Source organism: Oryza brachyantha, chromosome 11 (assembly GCF_000231095.2).
Source record: "Oryza brachyantha chromosome 11, ObraRS2, whole genome shotgun sequence".
In the NCBI taxonomy this organism is placed as follows: domain Eukaryota; kingdom Viridiplantae; phylum Streptophyta; class Magnoliopsida; order Poales; family Poaceae; genus Oryza; species Oryza brachyantha.
The window spans coordinates 13,524,379-13,543,873 of record NC_023173.2 but is presented as its reverse complement, the minus strand read 5'-3'; the positions used below and the strand labels follow the sequence as shown (position 1 = coordinate 13,543,873).

Here is a 19,495-nt window from a genome sequence, read left to right as displayed (position 1 = left end):
TTCTCATGAGATAGGTTGCTAGCTTAATTACTCTCTCGATCGTCAAGTAAATTAAGTGATCAGCTAGCTTTTTAGCTGCATTGATTTGGTTAGGATTTTGTTATTTGTTGTGTTACGCCGGTCAATAATTTGATGTGTGTTTACTCGGTGTATATCTGTGATGTATGTACAGGCTGGGTTTAGTTGTGTTATCGAGGAGAATAAATATCTGAAAGATGTAGTGATTCAAAGATGTATGCTTTATTGTAAACCATTATATAGGCATAAATAATTATTGTGCATTGTCTTGTTATTGGATTGGAAGGAAAAAATACATTTATATCCCTTATTTTGTTTCTAAAGCTTAAAGTCATTCATAAAATTAAGAAACCAGACATTGTTCGTCCCTTAATTTTTCAAACCATTATTTTTACACCAAATTGCATTAACCGAGATGTTTTTGTCTACATAACACTCACGTGCGAAAAGGCTAACGGACATACATTAGAGCGCCCGCTAGCTCATATAAACACTTCGTATATACAAAATTTGCATGTATAAACTTTCTAGTACAGATCCCTACAAATATGACAGAGCAACCATGACGGAGCCCAAAAGCCCGTCACCAGCAAAGCCATCTTTGACCGGCCGTAACAGGGTCTGTTATAGCTAGATGACTGTGTATGGTTCGGTCCATCACCGATGACTTTATAAATTATATGTATAAATTTTAATGTATAAATTTTATAGATACATCTTTCTAATATGATATTTTGTATCTAGATATTTTTTTCACAAGATACTTTATATGTTATAAAATTGTTTTTTATATAAATTTTTTGTACACAAACTTTCTAAGATAAAGATGAACCTTTATACTTGCACACGAATTATAAAAAAAAACTATCTATAAAATTTATAGTGTATGGATCTGTTCTATATATAAAATTTCCGACCGTTAGGGTCTGATGTGTAAAGTGACAAAAAAACACAATATGGAGGTTAAATGCTTCTTTAAACACACTAATCATGCCGGTAGGCACAGCATGGCCCAATCTCTCTGGCCTAGCAAGCGTACCCTCTGTCCATGGAAGCCCAAAATTGATTACTTGATGCAGCCCTAATCAACTAACTTTAACCTTATCCAATGCATCTAGAGCCTTCTCAAACTAATTAATTATGAACACTATTGCTCAGTACACAGTGTACACGTAGTCGTGCCCCCAAATATATATGTACCAGCACAATTAATGCGGCATATATATGGCTTTACGAAATGTCGCAAAACCACTAAATGATAATAAATGGCGCACGTTGTTTTCCGAGAGAGTAGTTTAACGACGACCAAAACGTACTCGATCGGAAACACAAGGCGTGCAGTTTTCCTCTCTTAATTACGTTTTGTATAGTCCTGGCTTCATCATTTTTTGGTACCTAAAGTACGTGTACTTGACGTGGATCACATCCCAGCCGTCCATCCACGCCGTTAAGTGATCCGGGGCACGTACCACAGCCTTACGATGCGCGCGACATAAGGGAGATTTTCTATTATTTTTAAAATTTTAAATAAATCCTTCTAAAAATTTATTTAAAATTTAAAACGTTTTGATCCCACCGTCCCAACAGACATAGGCAAATAACGCTGCTACGTCATGAGCAGTGGACGTGTCAGTATTGTTCTAGCTAGCATGATAAATAAAACCATTACGGTAATGTTATTTGATAATATTTGTTAGATTGGTATGACTAAAAGGTTAATATTTGAAAATAAATTAAAATGGTTTAGTTCTAAAATTTGAAAACCAAAAAAATTCATGAGAGAGGCCGCGTTCGGTACTTTCCTCTGAGTTAACTTACCCTCTTGTTTTCCACGCGTACGTTTTCCGAACTGCTAAACTGTGTATTTTTTATAAAAAATTTTTATAGAAAAGTTGTTTTAAAAATCATATTAATCTATTTCATATTATTTTAATAATTAATAATACATTTTACATTTTTCAAGTTAACTTATCCTCGTCCATACGAAACGCGGCCGGAGTGCAGCTACCTCGAACCGACGTCCGGGGTGGGCCCCACCCGATCACCGCTTGAAGCGGCCGTGAGTGGGACCCACCTGCAGCAGCCTCCCATCGGCCCAGCTGATCGTCGCTATAAGTAGCCGGCTGGCCACGACGCGCCATCTCCGTCGATCGATCTCTCTCTTCTGCTAGCTGCTTCTTCCATTCCTCCGTCGATCTCCCCGGAGTTGTGCGTGGTACGTGTGTGTGGTGGTTGTTGGTCGCCGGAGACGATCGATGGCAGTGCTTGCTGCTGCTGTGGTGGTGGTGGTGGTCGTCGGTGTGGTGGTGGTGGCGCCGGCGCCGGTGGCGGGGGAGCTGGCGAGGGTGGAGCACCCGACGAAGGAGGACGGGTCGCTGACGGTGCTCGCCGTCGGCGACTGGGGGAGGAAGGGGCAATACAACCAGACGCTCGTTGCCACCCAGGTATGTGCACGTCGTGTAGATGGCATGACGACCCATGATCGATACAACTACTCCCTCATTTCGTCTTATTTCAAGTTTACACCATATCATTAATTATTTTGTTAGATTTAGTTTATTACTAAATACTCTTAAATATGATCACCTATAGTTTTATAAATTTGTATAAAAATTTTAAATTACATTAACGGCCGTAGATTCAAAAGTCAAAGACGATTAAAAGAAAAAAATCAAAGAAAGTATGCACGTACCTTTGATTACTTAATTAACTTGTAGAGACCATTGCAGGGTCACTACGTAGCATATATATGCACGTGGATTAATTTGGATGGGACCATCATGGGCTCTTCCTCTTATTTTAGATTTGTTTTTTTTTTGAACCCCAAACTTATATATGGTAGCCATGTTTTGAACAAGTCGAATATGGCTCATGCTATGTTTTTTTTTAAAAAAAAAATGCAGTTCATGCTACATTGAGTTGCGTTGCACTTTTTAAAGCTAACTAGCTCATTTGTCATATATAATATGTCCATTTTAAAATAAGTATATACTGCACGTATTGTGGGACGAAGAAATAACTTTTTTTCTGCCACATCAACATATGTGTACCATGCAACATTTTGCGAGAACTCTTTTGGCGATACGTAACTTAAGTTTGCCATCTAAATAACATTCTCCTCTTAGCACGCGAGGTTTTTTTCTTTCTGATACATGCGTACTCGATACGCGTTTTCACAATGAAAATGCAGGTTTTCTAAATTATAATTTCTCTTAACTAATTATAATCGAATATTGAATGGTACATGATCAAGATTGAAAAGTTTTCAAGGGATCTAAGCAAATATTAGCCAATATCATATCATCCTTAAGGCACATAAAAAAGACGACATATTGGGCATTATTTACGAGAAGGCCAGAGAATGGAGAAAGAAAAGAAACAGCTCAGAACAGTTTCTCAAGAGACACAGAAATACAGTTTTTCTAAGTGTAGCTAGCATTAATTTGGTTGACTCCTATATAGAGCACATCATTGTCGTATCTAATTAATTTATTGATTGTTTTGTTTATAGATTGTAATATATTAGACATAAGTGCAACTGTGCCCTCCGTAGAAAAACTATACTACTATGTATTTTATTTCAAAAAGATCTTAAATAAATCCTTTGACTATTGATTATGCACAAAATATATTTATCATATCTATAGAACCTATGTTTTATGGAAGTTATGGATTTATCGGTATAACTCTTATGAGCTAAATATTAAAATATACTTATAATTTAATTAATTATTAGTTAAACTTTACAGTGTTTTTTTTTGCAAAATATTACATACCCTATAAGTTTATAAGGAGTGAGTATGCCTCAAGTGTTTTACATACTCAGTTGCTAGGGCTAATTTACATAGCACGAGACATATCTTCCTATTTCGCAAGCATATATATTCATGTTCTTGTCGGCCTATTCAGGGGACTATCGAAATGGTTTATTTACTCCATGTTTCAAAAAATATGTTTTCTTAAAACAACTTTATTTTACTACATTACTTAATTAGACCATTTTTAGAAGTATTTTGTTAAATTTATTTCTCAAAATATTTAACTTATCTCTGTAATTAAGTCGATAGTTCATAAAAATGATCCTCCCAACGGTGTAAATCGGACAAGGCCACAAGGGCCTAGTCTCGGCCGGAAGACTGGAAAAGCTCAATAGTCTGGAATAAAATATTTTCTTTTCCATGAGACGGAATTAATTAACACGTAGGATCGCCTAAGCCACTGGAAGTGATGAAGGAAACAAACATTACTTATTATATTGCATTAACCTAGGGATAAATGGTGGAGAAATTTTACAGTAATAGCAAAAGTATTTTTATCACTTGGTTGGATATCCACTCCTCTCTTATATGTCACATAAACAATATTTTTTGAAAAGATAGATTAATATAAGATATATCACTCCATAAGCACGACGCATGCACAAACCCGACGTCTACCAATTACGATAAAAATAGTAAATTTTACATTCATTTATTTTTTGTTACAATTTTTAGAAGTCGAATTTAAACATATAGTGATATATCGCATATTAATTCATCTTATTATTTTTTAAAATTTTTTGGTGATTATTTAGTTGAAACGAGTGCATGTCTAACCAATGGATAAAAATACATCTCCCAGTAAATAATATTAAACAATATATTTTTCTCATGAGCAAACATTAATTGTGAAACAGATGGAGCAGCTAAATACTACTGCACATATAGTTTATGGACGATATCGATCCATGCATGGCTCGTACCATACGTTAGTTGGAGTATATATATATGGTTGACTTCAAAGACGTCTTTCTATATATGCTTTGGACGCCTATTATAATTAGCATCAATGAACTAGCTGACAAATTTTATTATTAGTTATTGATATGCATGTTTGGTGCCCTGAAGCTTATCATGCATGGGGTCTTCATTTACATAAGTAGCCGAAAGTATTTGTTTGGTAAGCAACGTCACTATTATTGTGCCATTTCTGAAGCAACAACGAGTTCAAATTAATTGAGATATGGACAATTGAAATTAGTACCCTCAAAATTAATTGATTAATTAGATGAGTCACCCCAAGAGGGCTATATAGCTAGCTAGCTCATCCCTATGTGTGTCAAGTTGGACCTAAATTAATTTAGATTTTGGATATATATAATTAACTAGCTAGCTTAATTATCATATACCTCCAAAGAAAACTTAATTAATTGATTAATAATGACATGTCTCCGGCTCTCATACACATCAAAAGATTGGGCACAATGTGTGTACTTGTGGACATATATACGCAGATGGGCGTGATCGGCGAGAAGCTGGGCGCCGACTTCATCCTCTCCACCGGCGACAACTTCTACAACGACGGCCTCACCGGCGACAACGACACGGCCAGTTTCCAGGAGTCCTTCACCAACATCTACACCGCCGATAGCCTCCAGAAGCCTTGGTACATTGGTAATAATAATGATTAACAACAATTTCACAGTATATATGTATGTATATGAGTTTTTTTATCATCCTTACAAGTTACCATATTTTTTATGTAAAAAATATGGTAACTTAAGGTACATTGTATCTTAAAATATTAAAAATTTTATACTAAAATTTATGGTACCGTGAGATACTTTCAAGGACGATAAAAAAAACATATGTATATACATGAGACAATTTTACAAAATTTGATAGAGTAATTCTGGGTACCAGCATTTACACTCGAAATTTTAATACATCAATATATAAAATAACTGAAAGTACTAGATTTTATGGTGTGTTCAGTAATTTCTTAAAGCCGATAAAATTTTGAGGGTCACAGTGATAAAAAGAGATCATCGGCCTTGTGTCTTGATTGATCTATGACACACACATGTTCATGCACTGCGTAGTTCTTGGCAACCATGACTACACGGGAGATGCCCTGGCGCAGCAGAGCTCCGCCATCCGCGCCGTCGACAGCCGCTGGACATCCGTCAACAAATCCTTCATCGTCGACACAGGTAGCACCTTCTTATTGTGTTCATCCAAAAGCAAGCATATATCTATAAGGGGAAAAAAATGATAGACTACTACTTGCTCAACTTTAAAAATTAATGGCCTTGAATTAAATAATTGAAGGGGTCGCGGAGTTCTTCCTAGTGGACACGGTGCCGTTCGTGCAAAAGTATTGGAACGAGAGCAAATTCGACTGGAGGCAGGTCGCCCCTCGCGACACCTACCTCTCTACTCTCCTCACGGTAAGTTCCATGTCATTTCAATCAAACCACGCCCTACATATATATTAAATTCTGTTATATAATAATAATAATCTATACTTCTACGAAAAGGAGCAGTGGTGTGGTGGCGATGAACCTGCCGCTATCGCCTGCCTTCACTATAGTTTTATAATTTAACCATCAAATTTCTTGATATTAAAAATCAGTTAGATATAGAATGATATCTACATATAAATTTAAATTAAGGTAACTATTTCATATAAGAAAATTTGATAACATATCATAAAATCTATAGCAAAGCACGGGTATTTAACTAATAATAATAATAATAATAAGACTTTCTAGCCTTGTCTAAGTTCATCAATTGATGAATGTATATAATTCATATATATGTATAGATTTATTAGTATTTATATAAGTTTAGGTAAAAATAAAAATGGAGTATGAATTATCTAAAATTAGTTGGATAATTAATCAACTTGATCAATTAATTAATTTCGTCCATGCATTTGTAGGATCTTGGGGACGCACTGTCAGAGTCGAACGCGACGTGGAAGATCGTGGTCGGCCACCACACCATCAGCAGCGGCTGCGAGCACGGCAACACCACCGACCTCGTCGCCATGCTCCTCCCTGTCCTCAAGGTACATTCACATGGTAGTACATTGAATTGTTTGTTCAGTATATTTATATTCTAAGCAATTTTACAGCTCTAGATAAGATAATAAATTTTAACCGGCACCTACTCGATCAAGTCCTATAAAATTGCTAGCTCTTATATTCTTTAAAAATGGTAAAAAGCGTTTTGTGTCCGCCTCGATCAGCCACTGAGTGCACAGTATATCTTATCAGTGTATATGGGCTTTTTTACCATAAAAAAAATACCTCAATGTACTAAGAATTTTAGTACAATTTTTGGTACCTCAAAGTACCATGTATCTTAAGATACCACACTTTTTACACTAAAAAGGTACCTTAAGATACTTTTTTAAGGACGGTAAAAAAGCTCAGTATATATATGTTTGTCATGCATGCCTAAGTGTAGTTCTGATAAAATTCACACAAATTCAAACCCTGATTAAGATGCTCCTATTTTTCTTTTTTCCCTTTTGGAAACTTTAGACCTACGGGGCTGACATGTACATCAACGGTCACGACCACTGCTTGCAACGCATCACCAGCATCGACAGGTAATTAATTTTAACACCAAGTGATTTTCCTGTACCACCAGTGATCCGTAGTGTAAAATTAAGTACCAAAATTTTATATTTATATAACACCTTGGTACCTATTGATACATCTCAAGGACCAAAAGTTTTCTCCTCGTAATAAATATAATATATTACTATCTGGCTCTCATTACAACTACAATGGGTGATTGTTGGCTTTTTTAAGGTCAAATGACATATTTGTAAACGAAAAATAATTTTTAAATAAAACTTTTATATATGTGCTCTTAGATAAGGTTAAAAAATAAATTTAGATGAAAAAACTCTAAATTTAAGGTTGAAAAGTTAAATTTCACTCCGCCCGTTTTCTAATATAAGATGTTTTGTATGACCATTTATCTTATTCAAAAAATTATAGAAATATCATTTATTTTGCTTTTGACTTACTTTATTATCAAAAGAACTTTAAAAACGGTTTATTATTTTTTTATATTTGTACTAAATTTTTAAATAAGATGAATGGTCAAACGTTGCAACAAAAAAGTCAAACATCTTACGTAATGAACGGAGGTAGTAGCTTATAAAAATAAACAAAAGCAATAAAATGAGACTGCAATCCATTCAATTCTTATTAATTTCTTTACGAATTCGATTAAAAAAAATGTACAGTCCACTTGAATTCATCACGAGTGGGGGCGGATCAAAGGCGTGGGCGGGGAAGTTCAAGCAGACCTCGGACAAGCTGGAGTTCATCTACGACGGGCAGGGCTTCCTGTCGATGCAGCTCACGGCGGCGGAGGCCAGCCTCGCCTTCTACGACGTCGCCGGCGCCGTCCTGCACAGCTGGCAGCTCACCAAGTCAACCTCCACCAACTAATCAGTCAACCCGGCCCCTTGATTAATTAATTAATTACTTATCGCCACTTTTTAATTATCTGTGTCATATTTAGCTGCTGTGCTCGTGTGTGTGTGAGTTCACTGGAACGGTCAATGTGCTGGTTTCAGTGATAGATATATACTGTGACCAAAAAAATGCACGGTGTATAATGTGTGGGTGTGTGTGTGTTAATTTGTATGTGTAAGTAAAGAAGCTGTTTGTAATTGCATCCTAAAGTTCATGGGATAAGTTAATGGCAATATAAATTATAAATTATGTTGCTTGCAATGCAGGTGTATATGTATATATGCTAATGCTTGTGCTGACTTCCAGTCGTTTAGACGAAGAGTTAAAAAGTTGTGTCCAAAAACTAAAAAATAAATTTATTTTAGAACGGAAGGAGTACATGTGGACCGGTACATCTGTTCCTACTTACAAAGTTTATTATTGGGTAAATGGAGTAGTAGCCTGTGTATATGCTCAAGACCGTTGTAAGGTTGTTGGATAAATGGGCTATTATAAAGCCATCAGTTTATTTTATTGGATATGATATAACCAGAAGGCCTTTGCTCACATAGGCCACTTTCATTTATATGGGAGGTTTTTACATGTGTATTATTAAAAAAAAAAGATGATGGCTGCCTCCGTGCTACTAAAAAGTTCGAATCTCTTTCTATGTCATCGTCGAATTTTATCGCGTCTCCGCACCATTACGTTGCTATTCTTTTAGAGTTTAACCATTTAACAGACCTGACATGGCGTAGGCAGAAAAAAATGACAGTCTTGGCCTTTCAGTTGCGAACCGTGTCACTCTCTCTTCTTACTCCGCCGTGGCGCAAAGCTCCGACCGCCTCAGGGATGGACACAGACCTCGGAGATGGTGTGGGGTGGGCATGGACGACGCCGAGGCGACCTTCTTCGCGTGCCGCGGGTGGCGGTACTGCTGCTTCCCCTGGCCCTCGTCGGCGACCTCCCACCAGCGTGTCGGAAGGGGCTCGCTGCGTGCTCGCTCCGCTCGTCGCTCCGTCGCATGGCCGGCCGGAACGACGGGGGGATGGGGCGTCACCAGCGCTCGCGCTCCTCGTCGCTGAGCTCCTCGGCGACGCGGTCGTCGGACGTCACCGAGCTCGACTTGGCCGCGGCGGACCTCAGCTGCCCCTTCGGCCGCGTCCACGCGCTCGGCCCCATCGAGCTCCGCGAGACGGCGCACGAGATCTTCTTCATGTCCTGCCGCTCGTCGTCCGGCGGGAGCAGGAACGCCGGCGCGCGTGGCGGGGCGGCGGGGGGAGGTGTCGTCGCCGGTGGCCGCGGCGAGGGGCGGCGCGGCGGCGGCGGCGGCTGCTGCTGCTTCCATGGGTGGCAGCCGCGTAAGAAGGCGCTCGGGCTCAGGGCGAGGCGGCTGTCGTCGTCGGCGCAGCCGATGATGGTGCGCACGCTGAGCCAGACGTCGGGGCCGGATCTCGCCGCCGCCACTCTGGCAGTGCTTGCCGACGTGGACGCCGATACCAAGCAGCAGGGGAGCCGCGACGCGGTGTACAGCAAGCTGCTCCTCGGCGTGCTCCGCCGGCAAGATCGCCGCCGACCGGGATGCCCCCTGCGCTGCCAACTTCGCCGGTGACCGCGTCGACTACTACATCAGGTGTTCGATGAAGAACGCCTTCACCAAAGTGTGTTCTTGGGTTCACAAACACCACACACATTCTTATCACACAATATGTCGCGTTAATTCATCGTTGTTTCGATTTCATGTGATTTTCCAGATACTCGAAAGTGGTATGGGCGATGGCGACGGCGTGGTCTTTGACCGCGACGACAAGCCGGGCGTGGTGCTGACGCAGCTGGCGAGGGACACGGAGCAGCTGGCCATGGTCGAGCGGTGGAGCTTCAGCCAAATAGCATTTTACAGTGATTGTGTGCAAGTTTGTCATGATGTTGTATTTTTAGTTCAATCTGTGTTTCTTTTGAAGCTTGTTAAAATCATGTGGCTGCCGAATGGCATGGAAGAAAACCAACTCGTTAAAATGGTGTATCAGCATTAAGGGCAACTAAGTCATTTTGATGCGCCGCTACCTACTGTTAGGAGCAAAAACGGATGAAATGGTATGGAGGACATGGCAAAGTTTGATGATGGCATAGAGAGAGGCTTGAACTTTTTTAGTGACATAAAGGCATACATCATTTTTTAATGGTATACAGATAAAAGACCTCCTTATATGGCTTAATAAGTCAGTTCCTCTTGTTTTTTCACGCGTGCGTTTTTTCAAATTGTTAAACTATATGTTTTTTGTAAAAATTTTCTATAGAAAAATTACTTTAAAAGATCATATCAATCTATTTTTGAAATTTTTAAATAGTTGTTAATTATTAATATGTGAATCTTCTGGTACGTTTTTCGCGCCCGGTACCTACCCAACCAAGAACATGGCCATAGCACCGTACCTATCCTCTGGATTGTGCTCATGAGAAACACATTATTTGAATTTGCCTCCTTTTGTTTATGAAAAGAAGTCAGGAACTCTGCTAAAATGGTACCGAGTAGCCACGCTAAAAATGGTGACCCTGATGAAACTGTAATAAATAGCAAGGAGAAAGTTTGAGTTGCTAGATTAGGGCCCCTATAATGAAAATAGGAGAAACTATGACTCCAGAATACTGAGCCAAATCATGAAAAGAGAGGTTGATCGGAGGTTTTATGTGTCTTTGTATGTATGGACTCTTTTGTGTGAGACGATTCTATGCATCATGCTTTGTTAGCTTCAAATATTTCTTTCTTCATTCTTGCTAACTGATTCAACTTTTCTGTACTCTCCAAATATACGGCATGGTATAAATGAGTTGAAATAGCATGTGAATCTATTGGGGATGGTTTTTGCTGCTGCACTCCACCGTTGACCCACCGTGTTGATGTAAGTGCCATTACTTGTTGTAGGGCACCATCTTTGAACAAATCTATTTATTGCAAACAGATTAGTTCACACATTACCTAGCTATAGGAAACAATATTTCAAAAAAAAAAATAAAAATAGTTAATAAGGAGATTTGGATTTTTTTAATATTCTACTGAATGAGCCAGTTTTTTCGCCTGGACACCTTCATTGCAATAAGAAAGACCTACAATATTACTATATTTGAGGTCAATTAAAGAAGCAAATGAATAATAAATTGATACTCCATCCGTTTCAGGCTATAACGCATTTTGGTTCTCTATAGATCCATCTATTAATCAATGCATATATTTTATAGATGTTTAGATTCATTGGCATTGTATAAATCGAAGGGAAATCAAAATACCTTATAATTTAAAGCAAAGTTACAACATAACAATCCACAATTTGCATGAATGCATAAATTTCACAAGAATATAAGTCCGAGCAATTTATTTTTTTTCTAAAATAATCAAATTTGTAAGGTTATTTGATGATTCCTTTATGGTTCCACACAGCATTCAACTCATGCATTTCTTTTATAAAAAAGAAACCCATGCATTCCACGCATGCCGTGCAAAAGGGCAAACGGTGACCTGGCATCCCAAAAAAAAACAAAATACTACCATCCTCCACGTCCCATACCGTGGGCCCCATCCATATTCTCCTCCGGGCCCACCTGCAGGCCGCGCATTGCCCTCGTGCGGTTTTCCTAACTATTTACTCCCAATGCCACTCCCCTATAAATACGCAGCCCCCTTCCTCCATCTCGCGCCGTCGCCTCCTCCTCTTCTTCCTCGGCGGCGCCGGCCGGCGAGCTGCTCCGCTCAGCCGCACATGGCTGCCCCAGCCCCAGTTGCGCTTCTCCTCCTTACCGCCGCCGCTGTTGCGGCTGTGGCGCCAGCGGCGGCCGAGCTGCCGCGGCTGGAGCACCACCCGCACAGGGGCGACGATGGGTCGGTGAGCCTCCTCGTCGTCGGCGACTGGGGCCGCCATGGAGCGTACAACCAGTCCATGGTGGCCGCGCAGGTAATGCCATTTCGGTCACCGTTAAGCTCGCAAGCTCTTTGGCCAAGAGGTTGTTTAGATGTGACTAAATTTTTCAGTCTTACGTCAGATCAGATGTTTGGACACTAATTTGAAGTATTAAATATGGACAAATAAAAGAATTATTTTATAAATGAGAGCTAATCAACGAGACGAATTTGTTAAGCCTAATTAATTCATAATTAGTAAATATTTACTATAGCATCACATATCTTAATCATGAATTAATTAGGCTCAATAGATTCGTCTCGCGAATTAGTTTAAGATTATAGATGTATTTTATTAATAGTCTACGTTTATTATTTATAATAAGTGTTTAAACATAGGTTCCCAAACACTACCTAACTGTGGTTAAGGAAGGCCTTAATCAAGTATGTGCCATGTGGGTTAAGGCAGACAAACAGAAAAAAGACAAGATGGTTTGTTAATTAATTTGTGTGTTTTTTGGAGGCTTTAAAGCGAATAGGATCATCGGTCATGATACATCTGACATTTGTTAATTAAACTCATGTTTGGTGCTCTGTTTTTTCTTTTATTTTATTTTTATGAAGAAAACGGAGTACGCATCACGTGGCTATAAAATGTTATTCCTCCGTTTCACGTCGTAAGACTTTATAGACTTATATATATATATATATATATATAAACATATACATTGATATATGGATGAATTTAGGTAAGCTTAGAAAGTCTTATAATATAGAACGGAGAAAATATTGTTTAAGAACATCACAACTTATTTGTTACTTACCTCACTTTATTTTTTTTATTTGACACAGTTGAGTTTTGAGTCCACTCAGTTTATTATAAAATTACATAATTATTAATTATTTTATTATAATTTTATTACTAAAACGCTTTAAACATGTCATATAATTTTAATTTTAAAATAGATTTAAAAGTTAACAGTGCGAAATAAAAAAATAAAGAGTAGCATAAATTAAGAAGAGGTGCCAAGAATGAGATATTTCACGTGGCTCAGCTGGTCATGGTGGCGTCTTGCGTGCACTTGCGTTGGATTCTCTCTCTCCCTCAGCTGATCCAACGTCCCTTTTTTCAAAAAGGATTTTTTTTAAACTTTGTGCTGATAGACAACATACATGCAAGTAGCTAGGAGCCTAGGAGTGTCAAGTGTATTGCCGAAATCCGTCTTAGGGTGAATTTCAGAGTGGGGGAAGAAGGGAGTACAATATTTCGGAATGAGATATCTTATAATTGAATGATAAATTAAGCACCAGCTATTACAAATTTGAAAGATAAATTACTATAAGTTAAAACAACTTTTAGATATATTTTTTATAATAAATATATCATTTATTAGCTTTGAAAGTGTGGTAACGGGAAACTATGTATTTTCTATTTTATTCTCTTCTTTGTGCCACCTGAACTGGAGCCTTAGAAAAATGACGGTTTAGGATGCGTAGGATAACTATAAAAAAAATGTAACTTTGACTTTGAAGAGTATAAAACAACGTCTCTATACCTTTATATAAAGGAACTGGAAATTAAGGAGACATTTTCATCAGGATTTAATCAATGTGACGAACCAATCCTTTATATCGATCCTACTGCATAAATACACGGCTAAAATGAGCAAAATAATATGTGTGCATGGACATGCAGATGGGGGTAGTAGGGGAGAAGATGGACATCGACTTCGTCATCTCCACCGGCGACAACTTCTATAAGAACGGCCTCACCGGCGTCGACGACAAGGCCTTCGAGGAATCCTTCACCGACATCTACACCGCCAAGAGCCTCCACAAGCCATGGTACACCGGTAATGCCAATGCAACTATTACACACTTGATCATGCGTACTATCGTGTTCGGCGACGGTTAGTTAATCGACATAGAAAATATAATAATAGATTATTATATAATTAATTAATTATTAGTTATAAAAATTTGAAAAATAGATTAATATATATTTTTTAAAACAACTGTTTTATAGAATATTTTTTTAAAAAACACACTGCTAAAAAAAGTGCGTATGGAAAAAACGAAGGTATATAGGGAAGAAATAACAGGGCGGGGCCTATTTCTACCATGCTAGCTGCTCTATATGCATCATCTCTAATGCATTAGTATTGATCTGAAGGTTTACACGCTGATGTTTTAATTTGCTTGTGTGATGCATGGCTGACGGACGAGAACTTTGCAGTTCTTGGCAACCATGACTACAGAGGCGACGCTCTCGCCCAGCTGAGCCCTGTTCTTCGCAAGGTCGACAGCCGCTGGATCTGCATCAGGTCCTTCGTCGTTAGCGCTGGTGGGTTACGACACTCACAGTCTCACACTAACCCACGTCTTCCACTTTCATCTTTTCGTTACTTTTGACCTCGTCTTTTCGTTACTGTTTTAAAATTTAGAAATTTTTATTCTTAAATTTAGATTTGATTTTTGAGTTTTTCATAAAAGTTTATTATCAGTCTTAACTTTTAATTGCTAAGAATACGTATATAAAAATTTTATTCATAAATAACCGTTGACTTTTTTAAAAAGACAACAATCACCCCTTTTGTCTCGTACCATACACGGCTCCAAAGTCAGCACACATGCTACACTATTCTTTGGATAATTAACCAAAACATTTCGCTACATCTTTTCCCTTCTGCTTATATTTATAAGCTAAATTTTTAATTTTTAATTTTCTTTAGAGTTAATTCTGGGGTTTTACCGAAGTTTATTTTTCAGCATTACTTTTAGATGGCTAAACTTATGTATATGGAATTTTTATTAGTAAATTATTTTAAATCAAGAACTATCAATGCTGGCAGGCATGCATGCCATCTTCCATGCTTAATTCTTGTATATTTTTCGTTACATCTTGGTGATGGCCTTTTCGCATGTCGAAACTGAAGAGGTCTCGGATTTCTTCTTCGTGGACACGACGCCATTCGTGCTCAAGTACTGGACCGACCCCAAGAACAGCAAGTACGACTGGAGAGGGGTTTCTCCCCGCGAAACCTACATCGCAAATGTCCTCGAGGCAATTTCTTTTTTCCTTTTTCCCTTTTACTCGATCCGGTCACGAAAACATATCGTTTTGGACAAACACCGACACGGTCTTGAAAACACAGCGAAATTTATAATAAACTTGGGCTTTTGGTTGGACGAACGGTACGTACGTCAGGATCTGGAGGAGGCACTGAAGCAGTCGACGGCGACGTGGAAGATCGTGGTCGGCCACCACGCCATCAGGAGCGTCAGCGAGCACGGCGACACCCAGGAGCTCCTGCAGCATCTCCTGCCGATCCTCAAGGTATGCATATGCCTGCATTTCTGGACTTATTTCCTTTTTTTTTCTCATTTTCTGTGTTTTTGAGCCAGATTATTTCTCGGTTTTTATACATACGCTTATCAAATTGCTGGGTTTTATACATACGCTTATCAAATTGCTGGTTTTTATACATACGCTTATCAAATTGCTAAATGGTATATTTTCTAAAAAAAATCAATATAGGAATTCGACATATCACCTTTGTATAATGGACTTTTAATTTTGTATTGTTAATTTCACTTCTTATACTATTAAATAACTATAAAAATTCAGATAATTTTCTGTCCATTATCTTTCATCTTTCTTAGAGTTATTGTCTCCTTGGGCATGCATACATGCATTCCTGATGGTCAAGTCGTTGGTACTCTGATTTTTTCTGACCATGTTTTCACCATGTTGGAATTTTTCTTTTAAAAAAATACAGGCCCACGGAGTTGATCTGTACCTCAACGGCCATGACCACTGCCTCGAGCACATCAGCAGCAGGGACAGGTCAGTGTTTCTTTTCTCCACTGAAATGCAAATTAAACTCGAGAAGAAAAAAAAAACTCTCTGAATTTTCACTAGCCTGAAACTCTGAAATGAAAAAAACAATACTTGCAGCCCGCTCCAGTACCTGACGAGCGGCGGCGGGTCGAAGGCGTGGCGCGGGGTGCAGACGGCGAACGCGGACAAGGTGGAGTTCTTCTACGACGGGCAGGGGTTCATGTCGCTGCGGCTGGCGGCGGCGCCGGCGCCGGCGGAGGCCAGCCTCGCCTTCCACGACGTCGCCGGCAACGTCCTGCACACCTGGGCGCTCGCCAAGCCGGCTGCCCGGTACTGATCACATGCTCGATCAGATCGATCGATGAGGGTTGCAGTAGTTGCAGGGCTGATTCAGCATGGCCAATATCTATTAATTAGCAGATTAATAATCGGCATGCAGTAGTCAGCCAAGGTCCAAGAGCCAGCATAATTTGTTGTGCCATCGTCGCCATTAGTTTAATTTATGTGGCAGAAAATAAAGAGCATCGTCTATTCGTCTCGATATAATAACAGTATAACACTGATCCCCCGGTCCCATAATGCTTTAGAAGGCTAACACTATAAATAACTTTTAAAATATTTACCTTAAAAACAAGAAGACTAGATCTATATATTAGTCTTGATAAATACTTTAATCTATATATATATATATATATATTGGTCAAATTTATTTGAGATGCGTTTCTTTTTCCAAAACGATATTATAGAACCGGAGGGAGTAAATGGTTGAGCATTTTATTTAGGTCCTCTTTGTTTAGGTCTAGTCTTATTGGCTTAAACTTTTAAGCCGACTTTTCGGCTTATATGGTTTATAAGTCGATAGTTTTAAAGCTTTAAAATTAATTTTGGAATGCTACTTCTGTTTCAGGGTGCGTTTGGTTGGTGATCAAGATAAGATGGGATATGGTCATTCATATTTTTAAGAATACAGTGATCTAAATTTATATTTGGTTGGATGGATGAGGATGAATGTGATGAGCATATTTAATTACTAATAACTAATAATATTAATTAATCAACATAGATATTATCCTAATCAGTATAAATTAACAATAAAATATATCTGTCATCGCTAATTAACACTAATTTAAACTTGGTAAGTGCTAATTAATGACAAAACATGCTAATTAACACTAAACAATCACTAATGGTTACTGTTAGTGAAGGTGGATGAGCTTATCCAGACAATTTGGCTAGATATTTATAAAATATTCTCTTTCTAGGTCGTCCTATCGAGCCCCGTCCATGAACCAAACGCATCAAACCACTGAGCGACCATCTCCTATCCAGCGATATTCAGCCAACCAAACACATCCTCAAATAAGCTAAAAAGAACTACTTGAAGGATGGAATTTGCAAGTATGGAACCATGATGGGGCCCTCCGTGTTTGTTAATAATTTTTATTTCTACAAAATAAATGCCTCAAACCACTGAGCGACCATCTCCTATCCAGCGATATCCAGCCAACCAAACACATCCTCAAATAAGCTAAAAAGAACTACTTGAAGGATGGAATTTGCAAGTATGGAACCGTGATGGGGCCCTCCGTGTTTGTTAATCATTTTTATTTCTACAAAATAAATGAGTTTTTCCTCTTAAACCTCAAACCACTGAGCGACTATCTCCTATCCAGTGATATCCAGCCAACCAAACACATCCTCAAATAAGCTAAAAAGAACTACTTGAAGGATGGAATTTGCAAGTATGAAACCGTGATGGGGCCCTCCGTGTTTGTTAATCATTTTTATTTCTACAAAATAAATGAGTTTTTCCTCTTAAACCTCAAACCACTGAGCGACTATCTCCTATCCAGTGATATCCAGCCAACCAAACACATCCTCAAATAAGCTAAAAAGAACTACTTGAAGGATGGAATTTGCAAGTATGAAACCGTGATGGGGCCCTCCGTGTTTGTTAATCATTTTTATTTCTACAAAATAAATGAGTTTTTCCTCTTAAACCTTCTTCGGATTGCATGATTCTCAATACAAAGGAATACAAAAATGCAGGATTGGAGTGCTCTATTAACCCAATCCAAAGGATTAGAAAAACAGAAGAAACTATAGGAATCATCATTTGGATCGAGTATAGAAAAAACATAGAAATTAGAAGAGAGATAGACTCAAAGGAATCTTTCCAAGAAATTGGACCTAATGTTAATCCTTTGTTTTGAGGCATTGCTAAGAAATTTCAAAGGAATTTGAAAGATGCGTTCCTTTGTTTTAAAGGGCCACATAGAAATTTTTTCATAGGAATCTAATTCTTTAAAATTCCTTTGATCCACACTAGCCCTTAATATTAGATAATTAATCAATGCGATTAGGTCGGTCAAGCTGGACTGGGCCGGAGTGACAAAATCTGCCTAGGAGAACGACATGTTTGTGTCCATGTTCTTTTGTGTTGCGACGGATATTCGAACCTGTGGACAAAATTGCCATTCTTTATTCCCTCTTTTCTTCTGGGACATCACTATGTGGGCCCAAATATGAATGGACCAAACTAGATTTTGCTTATAAGCATCACTGACTGGGCCACCCTTCCCACACAAAGCCTGTTCTAGCCCAAAAGAAATGGGCCGCATTTATTGGGCCAAAACAGTGGATGTCCCAAACTAGATCCCTACCGTTAGTGAGATTTCTTGGGCCCTAGGTTTGTTGCGTCAGCAGGCCGAAACTGGGTTGGCTAACGCAAGGAAAGTGGTCTCAACCAAACGAACGTTCTCTCAAGTCTCTTCGTGCTCGAGTCCAGCGACCGGAGCGCCGCCGCACTCCGGCAACCGGCTCCGTTCTCGTCTCCTCCGTCGTCGAATGATCCGCCCCTGGCCGCCGGTGAATGCAAACCATGAACATGTGGAAGCAATTGTTCTTGATATAACTAGTATAATGAAGGCCGCGTTCGCTGGGAGGGGAGAGTGGGTTAGTTATCCGGTGCGAAAAACGTAGTAATAGATTAATACATGATTAATTAATTATTAAAATATAAAATAGATTAATATGATTTTTTAAACAACTTTTCTATAGAAATTTTTTACAAAATATATACCGTGTAATAGTTTGGAAAGTGTGCGTGTAGAAAACGAGGAGAGTTAGATATCTTATCCATGCTGTGGAACGCAGCCGAAGTATTATAACGAACCTAGAATTGTGGTGGTGCATTACATTTGCTTTCAGTTTCAGCCTGTTATCTGTATATACAACAATCACGGTACTTGCAGTAGCAAGCCAGAAGAACAAACAGACGACACGACAGGACACTACGACAGTAATACATCTTCTGGCCTACATGATCTAGTTCAGTTATTAAGCAAAAAATTGCCCATCTCGACAAGAAAAGTACGTAGGAGTACATATGTAGAGTATTACTCCAGTATATACATGAGCGTGATGCTCCCAAAGCACAGAAGTCCCCTTTCAAACGCCCCAGCAATCAACATCACAACAATTAGGCAACACTTGCAACCCTCCA

General features: G+C 38.8%; 2 protein-coding genes across 2 annotated transcripts; both read left to right on the top strand.

The window, feature by feature from the left end:
* The first annotated feature begins 2,180 nt into the window (after positions 1 to 2,180).
* LOC102715988 (purple acid phosphatase 4-like) lies at positions 2,181 to 8,539 on the top strand. Its single transcript, XM_040528936.1, has 7 exons — positions 2,181 to 2,462; positions 5,291 to 5,450; positions 5,879 to 5,989; positions 6,108 to 6,226; positions 6,721 to 6,849; positions 7,328 to 7,395; positions 8,044 to 8,539. Exons 1-7 carry the CDS (start codon positions 2,274 to 2,276, stop codon positions 8,249 to 8,251), a joined length of 984 nt encoding a protein of 327 aa, XP_040384870.1. The 5' UTR covers positions 2,181 to 2,273; the 3' UTR covers positions 8,252 to 8,539.
* A 3,473-nt stretch (positions 8,540 to 12,012) lies between these two features.
* LOC102715709 (purple acid phosphatase 4-like) lies at positions 12,013 to 16,983 on the top strand. Its single transcript, XM_006663454.2, has 8 exons — positions 12,013 to 12,204; positions 13,846 to 14,002; positions 14,386 to 14,493; positions 15,086 to 15,213; positions 15,358 to 15,486; positions 15,929 to 15,996; positions 16,108 to 16,320; positions 16,898 to 16,983. The coding sequence occupies exons 1-8, from the start codon at positions 12,013 to 12,015 to the stop codon at positions 16,950 to 16,952; spliced, it is 1,050 nt and encodes a 349-aa protein (XP_006663517.2). The 3' UTR covers positions 16,953 to 16,983.
* Positions 16,984 to 19,495: the final 2,512 nt, after the last annotated feature.